This window comes from Mirounga angustirostris, unplaced genomic scaffold (genome assembly GCF_029215605.1).
Source record: "Mirounga angustirostris isolate CCGP_5_RB_7025 unplaced genomic scaffold, mMirAng1.0.hap1 SCAF_6, whole genome shotgun sequence".
In the NCBI taxonomy this organism is placed as follows: domain Eukaryota; kingdom Metazoa; phylum Chordata; class Mammalia; order Carnivora; family Phocidae; genus Mirounga; species Mirounga angustirostris.
This window is the reverse complement of record NW_026991714.1, coordinates 149645513-149664325: the sequence shown is the minus strand read 5'-3', so window position 1 is coordinate 149664325 and position 18813 is coordinate 149645513. Positions and strand designations below refer to the sequence as shown.

Here is an 18813-nt window from a genome sequence, read left to right as displayed (position 1 = left end):
AACAAAACAGAACATTGCAACAGCCCACCAAGAAAAAGGAGAAAACCAATCCCCTCTTGAATAATTACAGTATAAATGACCTCATTTTTTTTAGCGGAATGAAAACATTCTAAAAAGTAATGAAGATGTATTTTACAGGAGCTTTTTTCTTTCTGTCTGCCGGAGCCCCTTCTGCCTGTGATAACTTTTTCAGGGATATATTCGGGAACAGGACCTGGGCGGGTCTCTGTCATAGTCATAAAGAGGAGATCTCCAGATTATAAACAGGCATTCTTTCTGCTTATAGGAAAACATACATTTTGCAAACAGAACACGTAGGCTATACTCTAAACTTATTTTTCATTAGGAACAGGGCATAGCAGGTTGAATATGGGGTAGTAACATCCATTCCATTTTCTTACGTAATTTACAAATAAAAGGCTCAAGCGGGAACTCCTGAGCATCTGCACCAGCTCTGTCCATCATAACCATCGGAGCACACGGTCATGTGACCGCTTTTAGACGGCAGCGACGACCCCACCCCATATGCAGTTATGCTTATGCCAACCTTGGGCGTGATCCTCTGCACGTCATGGGTCATTCCCTGCCGTCCTGTGCTCCTTCCATGCTGCTAAGACTGCTCGTGGCATCAGGAAGGGGTACCCATTTCCTAGGGGCTCCACCCTGTGCCTGTCAGAATTTGGAGAATTTCTTGAACCTGCCGGCTTGGCCCTTGCTCTGAGCTGAGCAGAACAAAACTCGCGGTTACCCTGAAAAGCACACCTCCCCGGGAGTCTGCATGCGCCCTCCCGTTGTGGGGTGGGCAGGGGAAAAGCCACAGAGGATTCACTTAGAAAAATGAGGCCATGGTCAGAGATTGCCAAATGAGTGGTTATTTCTCATTTATTTAATCTACGGAATCATAATTAGGTGCGACGGCTCTGAAGCCCAAGGTGGGGTGCAGAACTTAAGCAGCCAAGAAAGCAACTCTCAGCAAAGTCGTGAACAAGTGCTTCTCGCAAAAAGGCAGCAGCTAAATTTGATGGCATCAGTAAGCCGATGGGCCAACTTAAATACTTTCTTTGCAACCTGACCAGCCATGCCGGGTTCTGGCAAGTCATGCCTACTGTGTGCCCCCTACCATGAATAAAAACTCAGGGAGCAACCGTGATCCCCGTTTTACAGCAGAGGCCCCCAGTCAAAGAGAAGATCAGGACCTGGGGCCTCTTCAAGAGAGAAAAGTCAGCCCCATGTCCTCCAGACTCTGCTCATACCAGCTCTGACCGCCAAGCCCGAGTTCACGGAGGGCAGGAGCACTCCGGGAGCCCCCAGACATGATGAACGGGGGGGGGGGGGTGTCCCTCCCCAAGGCTAATAACTGCAATTCATATTTCTCCACTTAAGTTTTCCCACTTTGTCAAGAGTTTCACATTTTAATGACCAGGTTGCATATTTGGCCGGCTGAGTGCCATAATTTAGCCACATCTCTATTTGCATGAAATTGCTGCCTTTCTTGCTGATCACTCCTCAAAGCCTAATAATTGAGATACAGGGTCTGGGTTTTATTATTCTGGAAGAGAAGCATATTTTCCCAACTCCCTTATTTTTTTTTTTTTCTAGGAAACACAGTCCCATACTTCATTAGTATGGCTCAGCTGTTAAATTTTGGTACTTTGCTGATCAGACAAAACGCTGCATATTGTGCAGGATGAGGTTTTGTAAGGCGTCCTTGTCCGTCTGCATAATTTACTAGCCATGGAGATGGTCCTCACCACGGTCGATGAGACTCAGCAGACTATTACACTGGTATCTCCAAGTCAACAAGGGGACACAGAGGACTAATAAAAGATCTTCTGTGAAAATTTCCTCTTTCAGCGCCATTCCATTCCTGCTGTATTTTTCAGTTTGATTATTCACAAGATGCCCCATATAATAAGTGGGCAGCTCTAACAATAGCCATCAATCCATAGGCACAATCTTCTTGTCGTGAATCCATCTGCTTCTGTCCATCCCCATCCACCTAAATAAATGGTCATCCTCTCTCACCTGGACTGTTGAGGGGAATCCTGGCCTGTCTGCCCATGTCCACTCTTGTCCCTTTTGACCCCCACCCTTGACCCAGAATGCCTTTTCAAACTGCAAATCTGGCCAAGGCACCAACACTTCACAACCTCCCATTTAACCCACAACCCCAGGGGCTTCCCAATGTTCGTAGATTAAAGACAAAGTGTCCCGATGATCTGAAGGAAATCCTGCTATGCCAAAGGAGAAAGTGTTTCAGACAAGGACCCTCAATAGATACTAAAGCCATCAGATGAAGAATGGTCAGGGGATTGGACACTGGCCAACGTTTTGTGGATACCAAAGCATGAGCCAAAGATCACATGACAATTGTGAAGGGGTACGTATCTTCACAATGGGGAGATCAGGCTGGTAGCCACTCTCAAACAAGCTACCAAACTGTCAGCTCAGCATTCCCACCCTCCCAGTGGGCAAAACAGGGAGCACTTAACACCAGCTCTGAAGCTCTCCTGACAAAAGGATGAGCTTGAACATTAGGCCAAGCTTCCAGTTTGTAGGACATATGGAGGAATAGAGGAACACGCCGAAAGCCATTACAAAGCAGCACGAAGAAAGACAAGACAGGGTGAGGGACTTGTCCTAGAAAAAACAGATTTGGTTGTGGAGACACAACCAAACGCAATGAGGGAATCTGGACTGGATCCTGATTTGAGGAAGACCCTCATGAAAGACAAGAAAGACTGGGAAGAATGGAGAAAAATCTGAGTGTGGATGATTATGTGTGTTATGTTCTGGAAAGGCAATGAGGCCATTGGGGAAGGTCTTAATTCTTGAGAGAGGTTTGCTGAACCACTAAGGGAGAGGCATGTTTCTCACACATTTAGGGGATTTGGCTGCACAGTGAGTGAAAAAGAGAGATACAGAGGAGGCAGGTATGCCGAAGTGCTCGCAATTGGTGGATTTGGGTGGCAGGAATCGTAGTTTCCAGCGTACTGTTCTTTCAGGTTCTCTGTACAGTTGAAGTTTTTCATGACAAATAGGGGAAGGAGTACAAGTAAAATTGGGGGAATGCACATGAGATCCATGGACCATAGCGATGTCAGCATTCGGTTTGGATCCAGCGCTAGAGTTCCGCAAGACGTTTCCCCTGGGGAAACTGGATATGATATTACTTTGTACAGCCACATGTGACCACAGTTATCTCAAAAAGTTCATTCAAAAAAACAAATGCTTGAAAAAATCATTTTAAAACAAGGAGGAGCAAACAAATGGTGTAAAAAGCTGAAAACGAACAAGCGAAGAACACAGTTTCTCAGCATGGCGTACGGGGTCCTGTGTGGTGTGACGGCCCCGTCCAGGCTCATCCCATCCTTGGTCCTCTCACTGCCCCTCCAACCCCCCACCCCCTGCACAGCCACCTGTCCATGACACCCCACCTCCTACCTGCATGGCTCTTCCTTCTATTCCTCGATATCCCACAACCCTTTCCTCCGCAAAGGCTTTCTCACCAGCTGACTCAGTCCAGTCTGGCTACTTTATGAGGACCATTCCTTTGCAACACGGGCAGTGGGGGTTGGTTGGAAGGACTCCCTGATTAACTGTGATGTTCTCCACCAGACTACAGGGTCACAAGAGCAGGCCTGTCTGCTTTGCCCACTGCGTCCTCCATTGTGCGACGATAAAGCTGATGCTCAGTAAGTAATTACTGAGTGACTTCACTGAGAAAGGATTCTGCGCTCCCCAGACTCATCATCCAGGGACAGTACCTTCGCTGTGGCTTCATTTACAAGGAAATGGTCACAAGAAATAGACGTGTTCAGCACAAGGCTCCTCCTCCCACTGAGGATGCAGCAGGTCACCCTGAGGCGCGCTCTGTCCTGAGAGTCTGGAACCATACATGTCCATTCTTTTTCTTTTTTGGATCATTCTGCCTTACGCTGTGCTCCCTCCTCTCCCTGGCCCGGGGTCCAAGGGGCCATTTGAGAGACTGTAAAAGTAACAGCACTGAGGCGTATGACTTTGGCATTGACAGTAACTGCAGTTTTCTATGGGAATCGCTCATCCAACCAAACAAGCGCTGAATTTGAAAACCTGAAACAGCGCTTGTTACAAGGACGTAGTCCCGAGAAAATGGGCTGGGCCATTTTCATATCGCAGTACTAACTAACTTTCAATTATTTAACACAAAATGATCTCTCATTTTTGCGAGTGCTTGTCAGAGTAGAAAAATAGTCAAATACTTTCTATGTACAGTTAATGGATAGGAACACATTTTACAAAGGTTCTGACAGATTAACAACAATGAAAAAGGTCTACAATCCTTGCAATGTGAACTCATGATATCCAAACCACAAATGCCATTTTATAATGGAGATCAAATCGTCTACAAATAACTGATCTTCTGAACTGCTGTGTCTAAAGAAAAAATCCCTCGGGAAATCAGGACCACAACATGGAGTAAGTATCTGATCATCTGTGCCAAGCAAGGAGAGAGGGCACACACTTGGAATTCAGCAAATTATAGTCATTTTTAAAAATCATGCTGTAGAACCACGTTTCATAAGGCACTAAAGCTTCCCTACCAACGGGACCTCTTAATAGTTCAGATGAAATATTTTTCACGGTGTGCACGTGTGGATTTGGATCATAGGACTATTCTGATAAAGAGTAAATGATTAATTGGAGCCCTAAGTATTCAGGATGGGTAATGCTTCTCATTCTGAAAACTGTATTATTCAGCCTGGAATGCCATCTAGGAAATTGTTCATAAAAGTTCAGCTACAACTCCCCTTCCACTGACCCAAACAGGGCTGAGGGATAGAGTTAAGATTTCATTGGTTGCATGCAACGTTCCACGTATCAAATGTGATTTCACTGCGCTGTAACAGCTGAGGAATGATAGGATACAGTGTAATGCAGATCATATACCTGAGCAACCCCTCCTTTAAGCTGCAAGTCCAGATTTTTGAAAAGAACTGAACACCCAGAGACACAAACACATATACATTCTTGTTCCTTCACTTTCATTTAAGAAAAACTGCTATGATATTAAGGTGTAGACCCATTTTTGTCTCCTTAGAAATTTAAGGAAAACTGCTATGATATTAAGGGTAGACCCATTTTTGTCTCCTTAGAAATTTAAATACACATACACACACACACACACACACACGCTCAGAGTGGCAACAATTAATAAGGATACCTTTTATTAGAAATAATCCTTTGGAAAATAATCATTAAATGCATTCTTCTTCCCCTCCCTTAGTAAGGTAGATATAATGATGTAAAGTGTCACCAATGTTGTTCTGGAAACACTAGTAGCATTTGCTGGATCCTATAGGAATCTAAGGGTCTCAGAAATGAAATCTGTGTTACTAGACCCCAGACTTTAGGTCAACAGCTTTACGGACGACATCTGCCGTCTGGCCATGGGATTTCAGGTCGTTAGGCAGGTGGTTCCTAAGCACTAACTTCCCCTCTATTATGCTTCTCCTAATTAAGCTGTATCATAGTTGTACTGAGGATGACTGGAGAATTATTTGGAGAAATGCTGATGAGCTCCCATGATTAGAGCTAATTAATACTAGAGTATAATTTAAAGCTGAAAAGACTCTCTGGCTTCTGCTATTGAGAAGCCAATCAATAAGTGAACAGGAGTTACTAGAAGACACTCCATGGGTAGGGTCTCCACACCTCCAGCGATCCCAGAGCGTAAGGAAGCTCTTTCTTGGCTGACACGCTGAGTCACTGCCCAGTTCAGCGTTGGGAATAAGTCCATGTGTCGGGACCCTCATCTTCTTAGAAACATGGCTTCCCTTGCCATGTGGTTTCTCAAACCAATTGGAGCCAAATCCCCATTCAAAATCATACTTAAAATGGAAATACCAACACCAGTGTTTTGCCTAAAATGCTGGCCCCTAAACACGGTTATATGAAAAGGGTCATATGAAAAGGGCTACACTATGAAAAAGTGTAACGTCTTACACTCACCACAACATCAGTCCTCATTTTTCCGAAAGTCTTGATCAAATGGGCGTAATGATAATCTTCCATTTGTCGTAAAATAGCTGTCATACAAGCCACAAAGTTTCCCTGTAGAGGAATCAAAAGAAACAATTAGATGGGGAGAGAACACCACTCAGGCAACATTGGTATCAACTAACAGTCTGTCGTGGAAAGGGCCAAGGATTCTGGGCCCCGGGCTGGTTGGCCAGCATAAGAGGACCGGTCCTCCCGACCTCACGATCTTAGGCTTTGCTATACCTCCTTCTCTCTAACTGTGTTAAATGCTTCCTGACACATGGTTGTCTAGGCTGAAAAAAACAAGCTCTAAGTATTTTTGCATTAAATACGCAAAAATTAAAGACAGGATTGAAACCACTGACACTCTTGCTTTGTGCTCCATGGAAAGTTGCTGTTCTTATTACCAGGCGAAATGTGTCTGCAACCCTTCTTCTTGGGCCGTGGCAAAGAGAGGCCTTTTATTTCTCAAAATCTGCCCGTGTCCCCCTTGGCCAATTTGGAGGCAATCACCACCGATTCCACAATGAGTTATGGTCCAATTCTTTTCCACAAGAAGAATGTGAGGAGGCATGCAGGCTCATCAGAATGTAAAGTGGGCGAGAGAAGGGTTTCTCTAGCAGACAGAGCAGGGAGAAAAAGAAGAGGAGGAGGGAAAACAGAAACCAACCAACAGAATCAAGACATGGAAAAAACAACAGGCCAAAGCAGCTAATGAAGAGGCAGCCAGGATGTGTGCAGCTGGGGGTATGCACGGGCAGGTGTCCACGCAGGTGTGTGTGCGCTCCCGCGCACTGAAGGGGGAGTGAGCTTGCTGGGTGGGCGGAGAGTCAAGTGGTCCTGTTGCCACTGTCCTCAATTTATCCCTTCTGTGAAGGACATCTTAAAAGCCATCCTTGCTTTTCTGTATTTTCCCCTAAATTGATGACATTTTAAGAAACACGGGACATATATTTTCTCCCATTAAATCAGTACAAGTCCAGTCCAATTACAGGATGAGACATACATTCAGACACATCCCCAATTTTACCCTCTTCAGTGTGTGCCCAAATCGCATACGGTTATGGACCCCACTCTTTCAAGCAGTGTATTTGATACCTCCACGGCCTCTGCATTAATCTGGAACACACACTCGACAGCAAAATGTCACAGTCCAATATTTCTCCCAATCCATTTGATTTCTCTAGTATAGCTGTGTGCTTCCAAGTGAGTCCTCAAAGGGCGCATTATGCAGATTGAGCAAATACAAGAATGACAATATGGTACGTTCCGCCTGCACAGAAATGTAGATTATTTGTGAATGATGATAATTGCCCAGATTTGGATTCCAAGTTGGTATTCGGAGGAAGAGTTAAAGAATGCTGTTTTTCCGCTGGAGGAATGATTTGTAAAATGGTACAATGTCTATGAATATGAACTTCTGAAACATGTAAATATCTGGCATCCCCAGGAGCTCAGAAGAAGCTGCCTTTGTATCTCTACTCTTGATGAGATGCAAGCTTTCGGATGAGGGTCTTCGTAATACTACATGTTGATCGACCACCATGCGTGGAGTGCAGTGCTGAGGCCCCATTCAACCCCACCACTGATTCTCTTCTTGTCCCATTTTACAGGCCATGAGGCAGAGGCTGAGTGCTTCCCCTCAATGAGTAAGCCACAAAAACTGGGAGTGAACGCAGGGCTGCAAGGTGGGCGCCTAGTAGCTGAGCTAATGTCTTTCCCCTTGTCCAGATGTGCATTTTAATTCTTTTTTCTGAGAAATCTGAGGCCCCTGCTGATGGCCAACGGGAGGTGGAGACTCATTGCCTGCAGGCTTCAGAGAAAGTTGCAGGAAGTTGAGAAAAGGGCACCACAGATGGCGCCCCAGTCCCCTCCCTGAGGTAGCCTTCTGTGGCCGGGGCTCCTCAGGAGAGCAGGAGTTTTCTGGAGCAAGAAGAGGCCTGTATCGGCCAAGACACACCTGGCAGTGGCTCAAGTTAATTTTCAGCAGGTCAGAACAGTTTAAAAATGGGGGCTTCCACATTAGAATCGCCAAAAATCCCAAAGCTGGCTATGTGTAACTAGATGCAGTATATTTAGGTGCTTAAATATCACGTCGAAAGAAAGAAAAGCAAGACCCCAGAGCAGGTTTGAGAATGCCAAGAGCGGGAGCGCTGAGTGGCACGGATGAGAAAATGCAGCCCAACAGGAATCGGGGCAGATACTCAAACAAGGTGATATGGAGATACTCAATTTAGGGAGCAGATTGCCACATAATGCTGCAAACTTCATGCAACAAGGCTGGGCTAGCTGGCATGATGCAGAAAATGAAGAATTCAGGAGAACGTAGCTATCTCCACAAAGCCAGTCCCGGGACCATGCAAATGGCCAATCGGGAAGACATCGCGTGGGATGAGAAGGTCACAGAGAAGGCAAGCCAGCGGCCTCTTATTTTACAATGATGAGGACTAATCAGGAGGACTCCCAGGGAAGGAGACAGAGGCAGGGCACCACCTTGAGTTAGAGGTCAAAAGGCCAGGGAGTGCAAATGCGCTATTCACTTCACCTACAGAAATGTTCAAGAACATGTGTGCTGTTGAGACTTTCTTTCTTAGAGGAAGCAAATCTTGCTATTTTACTACTCTTTACTACACTGAAGCTTTGAACCCCAATAGGAATGGGGTAACATGCCTGTTGAAATCCATAGCAATGCTCCCCCTTCCCTTTGGAATGGAGCCCCATGCATGGGGTGCCCGTATTTCCAGAGGGAAGCGATGCGGTGACCATGAAGCTTTATTGCTCCCACGAACCGAGCAGAACTCCTCTGTACAGCACACTGGGGGGGGTGGTTCTGGTTCTGGGGGCGGACACAGTGGGTCATTACAGAAGCTGTATTTGAACCCAGTCCATACACAAGAAGCAGCAATGGGGGAGAACTGTGAAAACTTTCATTCTGCAGGCTCTAAAGAAAATTACTCTGCTATGCTTTTTAACGGATTTATTTGAAATGCTTCTAGAAGTCCTAGGAAGCTTTTGCTTTTGAACAATGGGTGGGTTGGCAGGTAGGCTGGTGGTAACTGTGCAGAACTTGTCCTGAATCCTGAGCATGGGGACCAGGCTGAGCATAGTGCCAGAGGAAAAACAAGGAAATAAATAAACATCATATTCCTCAGAGTTCAAAGCAATGCAAAGCAGGGGCAGAGAAGTCAGGATACAGTTGCAGGAAACTTAAAAATCAGGACACAAAATGCCTAATAAACAAAAAAATGCGAACTTCATTAGTAATCACAGACGAAAATGGTGTGTCACTATTTGCCTGCCAAAATAGCAAAGGAGTATTTAAGTGAGGATAATGTTAGCAAGGGGACAGGGGATGAGCACTCTTACACGCTGCTGGTGGGAGCATAAATTGCTATAACCTTTTTAAAAAGCAATTTGGCAATAGCTTTGAAAAGTCTTGGAAAAAATACTCATCTCCTTGGTAATTCTGTGGGTAACAATCCACCTAAGGAAGTTAATTCAAAATATGAAATTTTATGCCTAAAGATGTCCGTCGCATTGCTGAAAACATCTGCATTGTGTTGAACAATAAGCGACTGTGTTAAAGAATACGACGTTTTATAGGATTGCGGGATAAAATACAGGATGCCCAGTTCAATCAGAATCTCAGATGAACAACAACAAAAATATGTCCCAAATATTGCAATGGAAAATATTACATGGGACATCCATACACGAACGCATCCATTTATCGTTTAGCTGAAGCTCAGGTTGAACCAGGTCCCCTGTATTGCTGTTTGCTACATCAGGCAACCCTCCCAGAGTGTGATCATGAAATATTATGCAACCACTAAAACATTAAACATTAACTACGCAAATCTGAACTATTTTAATAACATGAGAAAATGCTTGAGGAACAAACATGGAGATAATTACATATCCATAGTTCAGCAATATAAAGGATATAGCAGAAAAAAGAAAATAAACATAAAGAAGGAACAAGGAAAAGAAAGAAGAAAAAACACAGTCATCAGGGGTTCGAGGACAAAACTAGATTATTTTTATAAACTAAAAATATATTAATATTTTAGAAGATGGGCCTGAGAGAAAAAGGATGTCATCTGGCAGCAGGGACCAACTCTCCCTGTCCCTGAGTTCTGTGTTTCCGGCTCCCCTCTCGTCAAAAATCGCATCCATGGACCACCCTGTCCAGGCAGATGTGGTTACTGCTCTGCATTGCTCCTCAAGCCCTGGGCTGCTTTTGCCTCTGAAACTCCTAGAACCACCCTCAGTGTTCAAGTGTTAAAGCTGCTTGGGCTCCCAGGGTACTAGGCAGGTGGACAGGTAGGAGAGGGAGTAGGCAGAATGAGAGACGGGTAGAACCAACAACAGGCAGAATGAAACACAGCTGGTGGAAGAGGGGACATCTTGCAGGAGGCAAATGAATCTAAGATGTCACTGCAGGATATAGACGCAAAAGATTTTTAAAAAGAAAAGATATGGGAGAATGGGAATTGAGGACGAGACCTACCTACTCTTTAAACAGTATCTTTGTCCGCTTTGCCTAGTGTAAGGGCTAAAGGTGAGTGCATGAATTAGAAAGAGCAATCCCAAGGGTTCTAATGCCTGGTGTCGAGGAGTTGTGAGGGTGTGCACCTCCTCTATGTAATAAAGACAGACTTAGCCATGTGACTTGAAGGTGGGGTATGAACTTGCTCGTGGTGGTTCCATCAGTGAGATGAAGATAGGACCCTGGAGCTCACACTTTGCATGCAGCACAGCTCTTCTCTCCGGGACTCATGGCACAGGCAGAAATTTTAACTCCCTTCGAAGTGTTCTAAATGGCAAGGGACTTGGGAGCAGCTCCAAATTACAGAAGCCGGGGGAGCTGTGAACAGTGACCCAGGAGCAGCAAGCGTGGAGGGCAGGCTCCAGGTCTGAATGATGGGAGAATTCCACTTAAATCTGGGATTACACTTCATGACTTCCAGGGATGACTTGTTGAAGATTTTGAACACGTTCTCACCGAGGTAAGTACTTTGAAGAGAAACTCATTTAGATGTTGAAGTTCCAAATATGGTGATGAAGACAAACCTCATAATCATCACTGAAGAGGAAAGAAAAGGGAACCCTCCAGCGACAGGCATGATATACTGCTCAGGGGCACTGGGCAAGAATCGTGGTAAAGGTGGGAAGATGGATGGCATGGCAAATTCCGAACTGATTTTCATTTGGGGGGTCATTCAAGCCAAAGAACCAATACTGTAAAGCAACATTATGAGCACAGAATGTATGGAAAGGGAAGTAACTGAGAGCGGCGTTCACCATTTCAAAGGTAGGCAAGACTTGGATGGATGAGTTCTTGGTACAGGGAAGGTGAAAGCTCTAGGGCTCTTGAAGGCTTTCTGTTTTCAAAAAGAGAAAGCCACAAGTGAGAAGTGTAAGGGTTCTATTTGCTATGAGGAAATTTAAAAAAGGAAAATAGAGAGTCCAAAACGTTAACACCAGGAATACCTCAAAATGTTCCCTGGCCCAAAGATTCCTCCGAAGACTCTATAGACATGATGTTTGTGAAAATATTACTTCAGGGCTTCTGCATGAAGAATTAAGAATAATCCAAAACATGCTTTCACCTCTGTTTCCTCACATTAAGCTGACAATAAAGAACACCGTTTAATTCACAAACGCTTAAGGACAAAGGGAATGAGGAGAGACACAACTAAAGACAAGAGAATTCTGGAAGCCGACAAAGGAGTCACGAATGGTTATGGAGCGCCCCGGACGCAGGAAGGCAGGGATCATCTAACTGGAACCTGCTGATTCCAGGCACAGAACCCTAGGAAGACTCAGAAAGCAAGGCTACATTGTGAGGTGGAAATCAAGAGCACTGATGTGTTTAACATGTGGCCTATCTGCCCACTCCCAGCATGTCCACGGAGGGGATGCTCCCACTCACTCCCAGGCAGGGGACCACATGTTTATTGTTGGCGAGGCGGGGGGGGTGCCTGACAAAGCAGAAGAGAAAGAGGGGAAGGAGCCACCTGGCTCAAAGTATCTAGTGATAAGCAACCAAAAACTCCACTCTCTGTTCTGCCCAGGTCCCAGCATATCAGCAAGGATGTTTAACCCCTTCCACCAGTCTTAGCCCCACATCAAACTGGAACAAGCCTATGCACTGTCTGCCCACAGAGGTTCAGCCCATCCAGGCTTGCTGCACCTCTAAGCTCTGTACACACATGGGAAACAGATAGTCTGATCGAGACTGCACAGCCTCCTGAGTAAAGTCAATCAAGCATGAGTAAGAGAAACCAAAACGAACAAGCAAAAACAGACCAAGAGGAAGGAAAAAAACTGGGGATGTATTAGAGAATTCAAAGATCTATAATAATTATTATAGATAGATTAGATAGATTATATTCATAAAACAAGAACATAATGTTATAAAAAAGGAACAAAGACCAAGAAAGGATTCTGGAATATTCAAACTATGATAGAAATAAACATTTTAATAGAAGTGTGGGGAGGTGGGCACCTGGGTGGCTCAGTCATTAAGCGTCTGCCTTCAGCTCGGGTCATGATCCCGGGGTCCTGGGATCAAGCCCTGCATCGGGCTCCCTGCTCAGCAGGAAGCCTGCTTCTCCCTCTCCCTCTCCCTCTGCCCCTGCTTGTGTTCCCTCTCTCACTGTATCTCTCTCTGCCAAATAAATAAATAAAATCATAAAAAAAAAAAAAGAAGTGTGGGGAGGTAAAACTCACAAAATCCTCCAGAGCGTGGAACAAAAAGACACACACACATGCGCGCGCACGTAAGCACAGAGTAAGAACATCAGAGAATCCATTCAAGAAACTCAATATCTGGGGCACACAGGTGGCTTGATCAGTTGAGTGTCCAACTCTTGATGTGGGCTTAGGTCATGTGATCTTGGGGTCATGGGGTTGAGCCCTGCCTGGGGCTGCGCACTCAGCACACAGAGTCTGATGCCCCTCTCCCTCTGCTCCTCCCCCCGCTTTCTCTCTCTTTTTCTCTTTCTCTCAAATAAATAAATAAAATCTAAAAACAAAAACAACAACAAAAAACATTCAATATCTGATAGGCAGGGATTCCAGAAAGAAAGAACACAGAAAATGGAGAGACAAAAGCTGTGTTTATAAAATGATAAGGATATCCACATAAAAACTATTAGAATAAATGAGTTCAGCTCATTGCAGGATACAAGATCAAAATACAAAAATCAATTGCTTTTCTATACCCTAGCAATGAACAATCCAAAAATTAAATTCAGAAAATAACTCTACTTACAAAATCTTAAAAAAAAAAAAAAAAAATTTAATGGAAATATACCCCGTGTTCATGGATTGGAAGACTTAATATTGCTATGATGGCGGTATCCCCCAAACTAGTGTACAGATTCCATGCAATCCCTATCAAAATCCTAGCCAGCAACTTTGTACAAATTGACAAGCCAATCACCGATAACCCCAAACTGCATGATTCCATTGCTAGAAAATATCCAGAATAGGCAAACCTATAAAGGCAGAAAGTAATTAGTGATTGGCAAGAGCTGAAGGTTGGGGGTAAATGGGGAGTGACTGCTCATGGGTACAGATTTCTTGTGGGTATGATGACAATATTCTAAAATTGATTATGGTAGTAAACAACTCTGTGATTATACTAAACACTTCAATTGTTCACTTTAAATAGATGAATTTTAGAGTATGTGAATTATATCTCCATAAAGCTGTCAAAAACTTTTTAAAAATAGAAAATAATTAAATGATATAATTTTTCTCAAATGGCATGCACTGAGTGTCCAGCATGACCAAGACTCATCGTCATGAGATTTCACAATACTAGGGATAAAACAACGATTCTAAAACATTAAAGAGGAAAGGAAAGTGAAAAGCTGCATAGTGCATTGGGAATTGCTAACAGAGAGGATGGGGTGGGGAACAGCTAATTCTCAGGACAAGTAAACTATTTGCCCTGATCAATCCAGGAAGTATACTACTTAGATGTAAAATAATAGTAACATACTTGGAAAAACATTTTCAAATTCTATAATCCTTGTAAAGTTGTTCTTTCTCCTTAGATTTTTTTTTAAATAGACGGATGACAGTTCTTCCCCTTTGCTTTGATTTCCTCACTTATGTGTTTCCATGTCATATGAAACATCTTAAGCCTTTTAGAACTGGAGGGGAACTACAGAGAAGAAATGAACATTGAAAATGCAGGTGGAACAATGCTGTAAAATGAAAGAAAGGAAAAGTGCACCATGCAAAATACATCAGAAGGCACATGTCATTGCTGTACTTGTGTAAAGGTATTTCATGTGTTGTTAACTGAGTATTTGATGAAGCATAAGATATAACTGAAAGACTGAATCAGGTACTATTTTAAAATGAAGGTTCTCAGAAAAATGAGTATTCACTCACATCATTTGAACTTAGTCCATTTTCCCAGGAATACAATCCATGGTAAAACTGAGGACTGTGTTATGTTCCTTTTCTCATTTCAAGATCAATTCAGTCCCACGAAGCCTTTATCCAATGTATGGGGGTCTTTTTATTCATTTAGCTTCCAAAATATTGCAATTCCTTATTTATCAAGGACCATAAAGTGAGGAAAGTTTGTAAAAAGGAACTACACAAAATTAAAAATAATACGGTTGAGAGACTACGCTAATGTTACCTATTAGCTTTTTACAACTCCTAGCAACAAAATTACACCTGTATCTTAAATTTAAATTGAGTGTCTGGCTGAGTTCATAGAGTACTGGTATTTCATATTATCACAGACACTATAAGGAAAGAAATCTAATTTTAAAAACAAAATCAATTTCAATTTTACAGCAGCAGTAATTATAGGAAAACATTTATAGTCCAAATATACCGAAAGGGACTATCTGGATCTTAAGCTACCCGTAACAATTATCTGCTACTTATTCAATGCAATAAATTAAACACATAAATATTCATATTTGTTACACAGGATAAAAATAAATTACAATAAAATTTTACATATACAATTATACTTTAGGATACAACGAGGAATACATACTTTGTATACAACTTCTTAACATAATCCATTTGTTGCTAACACAAGTCAGAGAGTAAAGCAGAAAATTTGTATTTATTTTCACGAACTCGGCAAATCAGGTAATATTAAAGCCTTAGAGAGCTTAGGATTTTCCAAATCTTCTCCCATTATATATAGCATCTTTATACACACGTAGTAGAAACAATAATTCAGTCATAATAAAATTTTACCATTGAAGGGAGGATCAATATTCCTACATATTTTTTTTAATTGACTTCTGTCCATAAAGGACACTATCACCATCCTAGTTACAGATTACAGTTGAAACTTTCTTGGATAAAATGAAATTCCTCTTCATGAATCATAAGGATATTATCTTCAATATTATTTATATTGGTTGGATGTGTGGGTAAAGAGGAAACTATGTCACATACCAAGTGTTAAAAAAATTAAGTTCATGAATCATAAGGAGACAAAATGTATTTGGAAATATGAGATTATTATATAATAGAAACAGACAATCTTAATTATAACAATATCATTTCTAAGGAAATACCTATTTATACATAAGCAGATATATACTCAAATACTATACATCATGATACAGCACTCATAGCTTATCCACTTATGAATCTGTATGCCCCCCAAGGGATATTGAAGCTAAAGGCCCTTGATGTTTATTTTCAAAGTCTCCTGCTGTGGGGACGTGTGACAGAATCCTGGGGTACCCAAGAGGAATTTTGCAGAGCAATGTACCTGTCTAGCAGGTATGTAAAGGAGAACACATCCCATTGGGGCTCCATGCTGACCCGTCTCCACCTCACCACAGCCCTGAGGAAATCAAAGGTTCCCGAGAGTCTCAGGAAATGAGGATACTTAGAATATACCAGAAGAAATTGAAGGAATAAGGCCAAAATGATGGGAAGATTCAAAGTGGTGCAGGGTATTAACAAGTGCAACAGTTAATGAACATTAAAGAGTGAGCATGTGTTGGCAGCATGGGGCTCCTGGGGGGAGGTCAGAGGGGACTAAAAAGAGCCCTGCCCAGATCAGCACACATGGGGCCAGAGAAACAACCCTCTTCCACACCAGTGGAACCAAGTCAAAAGGACACAGAAGGATGCTTGAGGAGGCTCCCTTGGCCACAAGTGAGACAATCAGGGACTGAGTTTCAAAAAGAATAGTAAGAGAGAAGGATTATAAACATTAAATTTTAAAAACATGAATCTACACTGATAGACCAATACACAAGTGAGGGGAGTCAGGGGATGAGAAGCAAAGGCAAAGCGCTTCCTTATAGAAGACTAAAAAACATAGATGGATAGAAGATTTTAGATAGAAGAATGGAAGAATTCAAAGATCGCCACTTTCGACCCCAAAAGGACTGGTTGATTCCAGCCAGGGTCTCCCATGGGTACTGAAACCAGCAGGTCAAGGTCATTGGAAAGGAAGATATTTGCTCAATTTGAAAGTACTGTATCCTGCCCACAGATTCTTCTGTGCCTCCTAGTATGATGGCATGCTAAGGACACATTATCACCTAGGTAGTGTTTTGTGCCAAAAACCTTTGCTCATGACGAAATGCACAGATCCAGAAATGGGACATTTGGCAAGACAACTGGCTTAGGCCTTCAAAAGAATCAATGAGGAAATTTCATTTGGGTCATGTATGATATATTAGGGGATCATGGTTAATTTTTATAGATGTCATAATCTTATTGACTATGTAGCAGAGTTACTCTTAGAAGATACACGAAACAATTAAGGATGATGAGTCCTGTCATCTGTGGTGAACTTTTGGTCTAGTAAAAAACAGGTTTACATTACACAATATACAACACAATGGAGGAAGGGCAGAGATAATGCATTTGGGCAAAATGTCCATAAAGGGTGGGTCTAGTTAATGAGACTACTATTTTTACTATAATATTTTTTTTCAAATTTCTTTATCTAAGAAAAAATTTCAAAATAAAAAGCTGAGGGAATACAGAGTCTACCCAGTCTAGTGGAGAAGACACACATGACAACAATTAAGACACAATGTCACAAATATTAGAAAAGAGGGTTATTACAGACTGACAAGGGAATTCTAAGAAGGAAGCATTTCTTTTCCAATCACAGGAACTATTACTCAATATAATAACAGGAACACAAGCAATGATTTAGCTATTTTAAGATATGCTTGGGGAGGGGAGATAGGAGAAGTGAAGAGCTTTAAGCAACCCAAATTCAGGAATATTCACTCAGGAAAATGAGGAGCTGAAGTATAACTAAATGGGGGTGTACTGCTTTTGCATATATAAAGCTCCACCATATGCATTCTTCTCAAATGTAGGGATGGCTGATTGGAGCATGCACTGAACATATGTATTCTCCCCTTAACAAAACAGTCCACAGTGAAAGCAAAAGGGAAGAGCAGAAATATCCTGTTTCCCTACCAAATAGGGATCTTCATATCACTCAGACTCCTTCCGATATTTTACAATATTGTTCTCTTTGTGATAAAAGTTATACAGCTGTGTCATCAAAAAGTAGTTTAGGGGGCACCTGGGTGGCTCAGTCATTAAGCGTCTGCCCTCAGCTCAGGTCATGATCCCACGGTCCTGGGATCGAGCCCCACATTGGACTCCCTGCTCCGCGGGAAGCCTGCTTCTCCCTCTCCCGCTCCCCCTGCTTGTGTTCCCTCTCTCGCTGTGTCTCTCTCTGCCAAATAAATAAATAAATAAAATCTTAAAAAAAAAAAAAGTAGTTTAGGAGTCAATGTTTCAGAGGCAGACATTTTGGAATAACCACCTGAGATCAAGAATGCCGTGCAAAGCAGAACAGGCTATTTCACCTTTCTGAGCTTCAGTTTACACATCTGTACAATGGCAACAATGATTTAAAAATCCGGGCTTCTTGAAAGGTTTAAATTGGTCATATACGTAAAATTATTAGCACAGCTGGTTGGCTATGTAACGAGTAATGGCTCTCATGGGGGCGGTGACGGGTGCTGGTGATGAGGAATAAAATACAGAAACATACACAGAAGATTATTTTAAAGCCACTGAGTTTATATACTAAAACTCACAAAACATTCGAGACAGCATCAAAGACCCAGAAAAAACTGAAGAGATATATTCATGGTTTAGAAGAATCAACATAGTTTAGCTGCCGCCAATTATCTAGTTACAAACGGGTGTTTACTGTAGAAATCAACGACCTAATTCTAAACTTCATACAGAAAAACAAATGACATGAAACAGCCAAAGAAACACTGAACCAAGTAGGACACTACCAGAGTTAAGACTTATTATAAAACTACAGATACCAAAGGGGCAGCTTTACTGGTGAAAGAGCACATCAGTGAAACGAACTGACCACATATCGGGCTCACCGAGTCTCAAAACAAGTGCCAAGGAAACTCAATGAGAAAGCAAAGTATTTTCAAAAAGCGGTATTTCCAAAAGGTACATTGAGACAGGAAGGAAAGGGAGGGAAGGACGGCCGATCCATATCCTACACCATATACAAAAATCAACTCAAAACAGATCATACACCTAAATGCAAAAGTTAAAATAACAAAACTTCTACAGGAACACACAGGAGAAAACCTTCATGAGCTTGGGTTAGGCAAATCTTTCTTAGGATACAAAAAGCATAAGACAAAAGAAAAAAAAGAATCGGACTTTGTCAAATTAAAGACGTTTGCTCTTTGAAAGATTTTGCAAAGAGAGTAAAAAGGCAGGCTGTGGAATTGGAGAAGATATTTGCAAAATGCATACCCGACAGAAAGC

General features: G+C 42.4%; 1 protein-coding gene across 6 annotated transcripts in view; it reads right to left on the bottom strand.

Annotated features, from left to right (window-relative positions):
• DOCK1 (dedicator of cytokinesis 1) overlaps nucleotides 1-18813 on the bottom strand; it is a 489580-nt gene that overhangs the window by 178569 nt on the left and 292198 nt on the right. For all 6 annotated transcript variants that reach the window (XM_064595456.1, XM_054508462.2, XM_054508463.2 and 3 more), the window contains one exon: nucleotides 5992-6093. In XM_064595456.1, the coding sequence (XP_064451526.1) occupies nucleotides 5992-6093 (102 nt within the window). The remainder of the gene's footprint in view (nucleotides 1-5991; nucleotides 6094-18813) is intronic.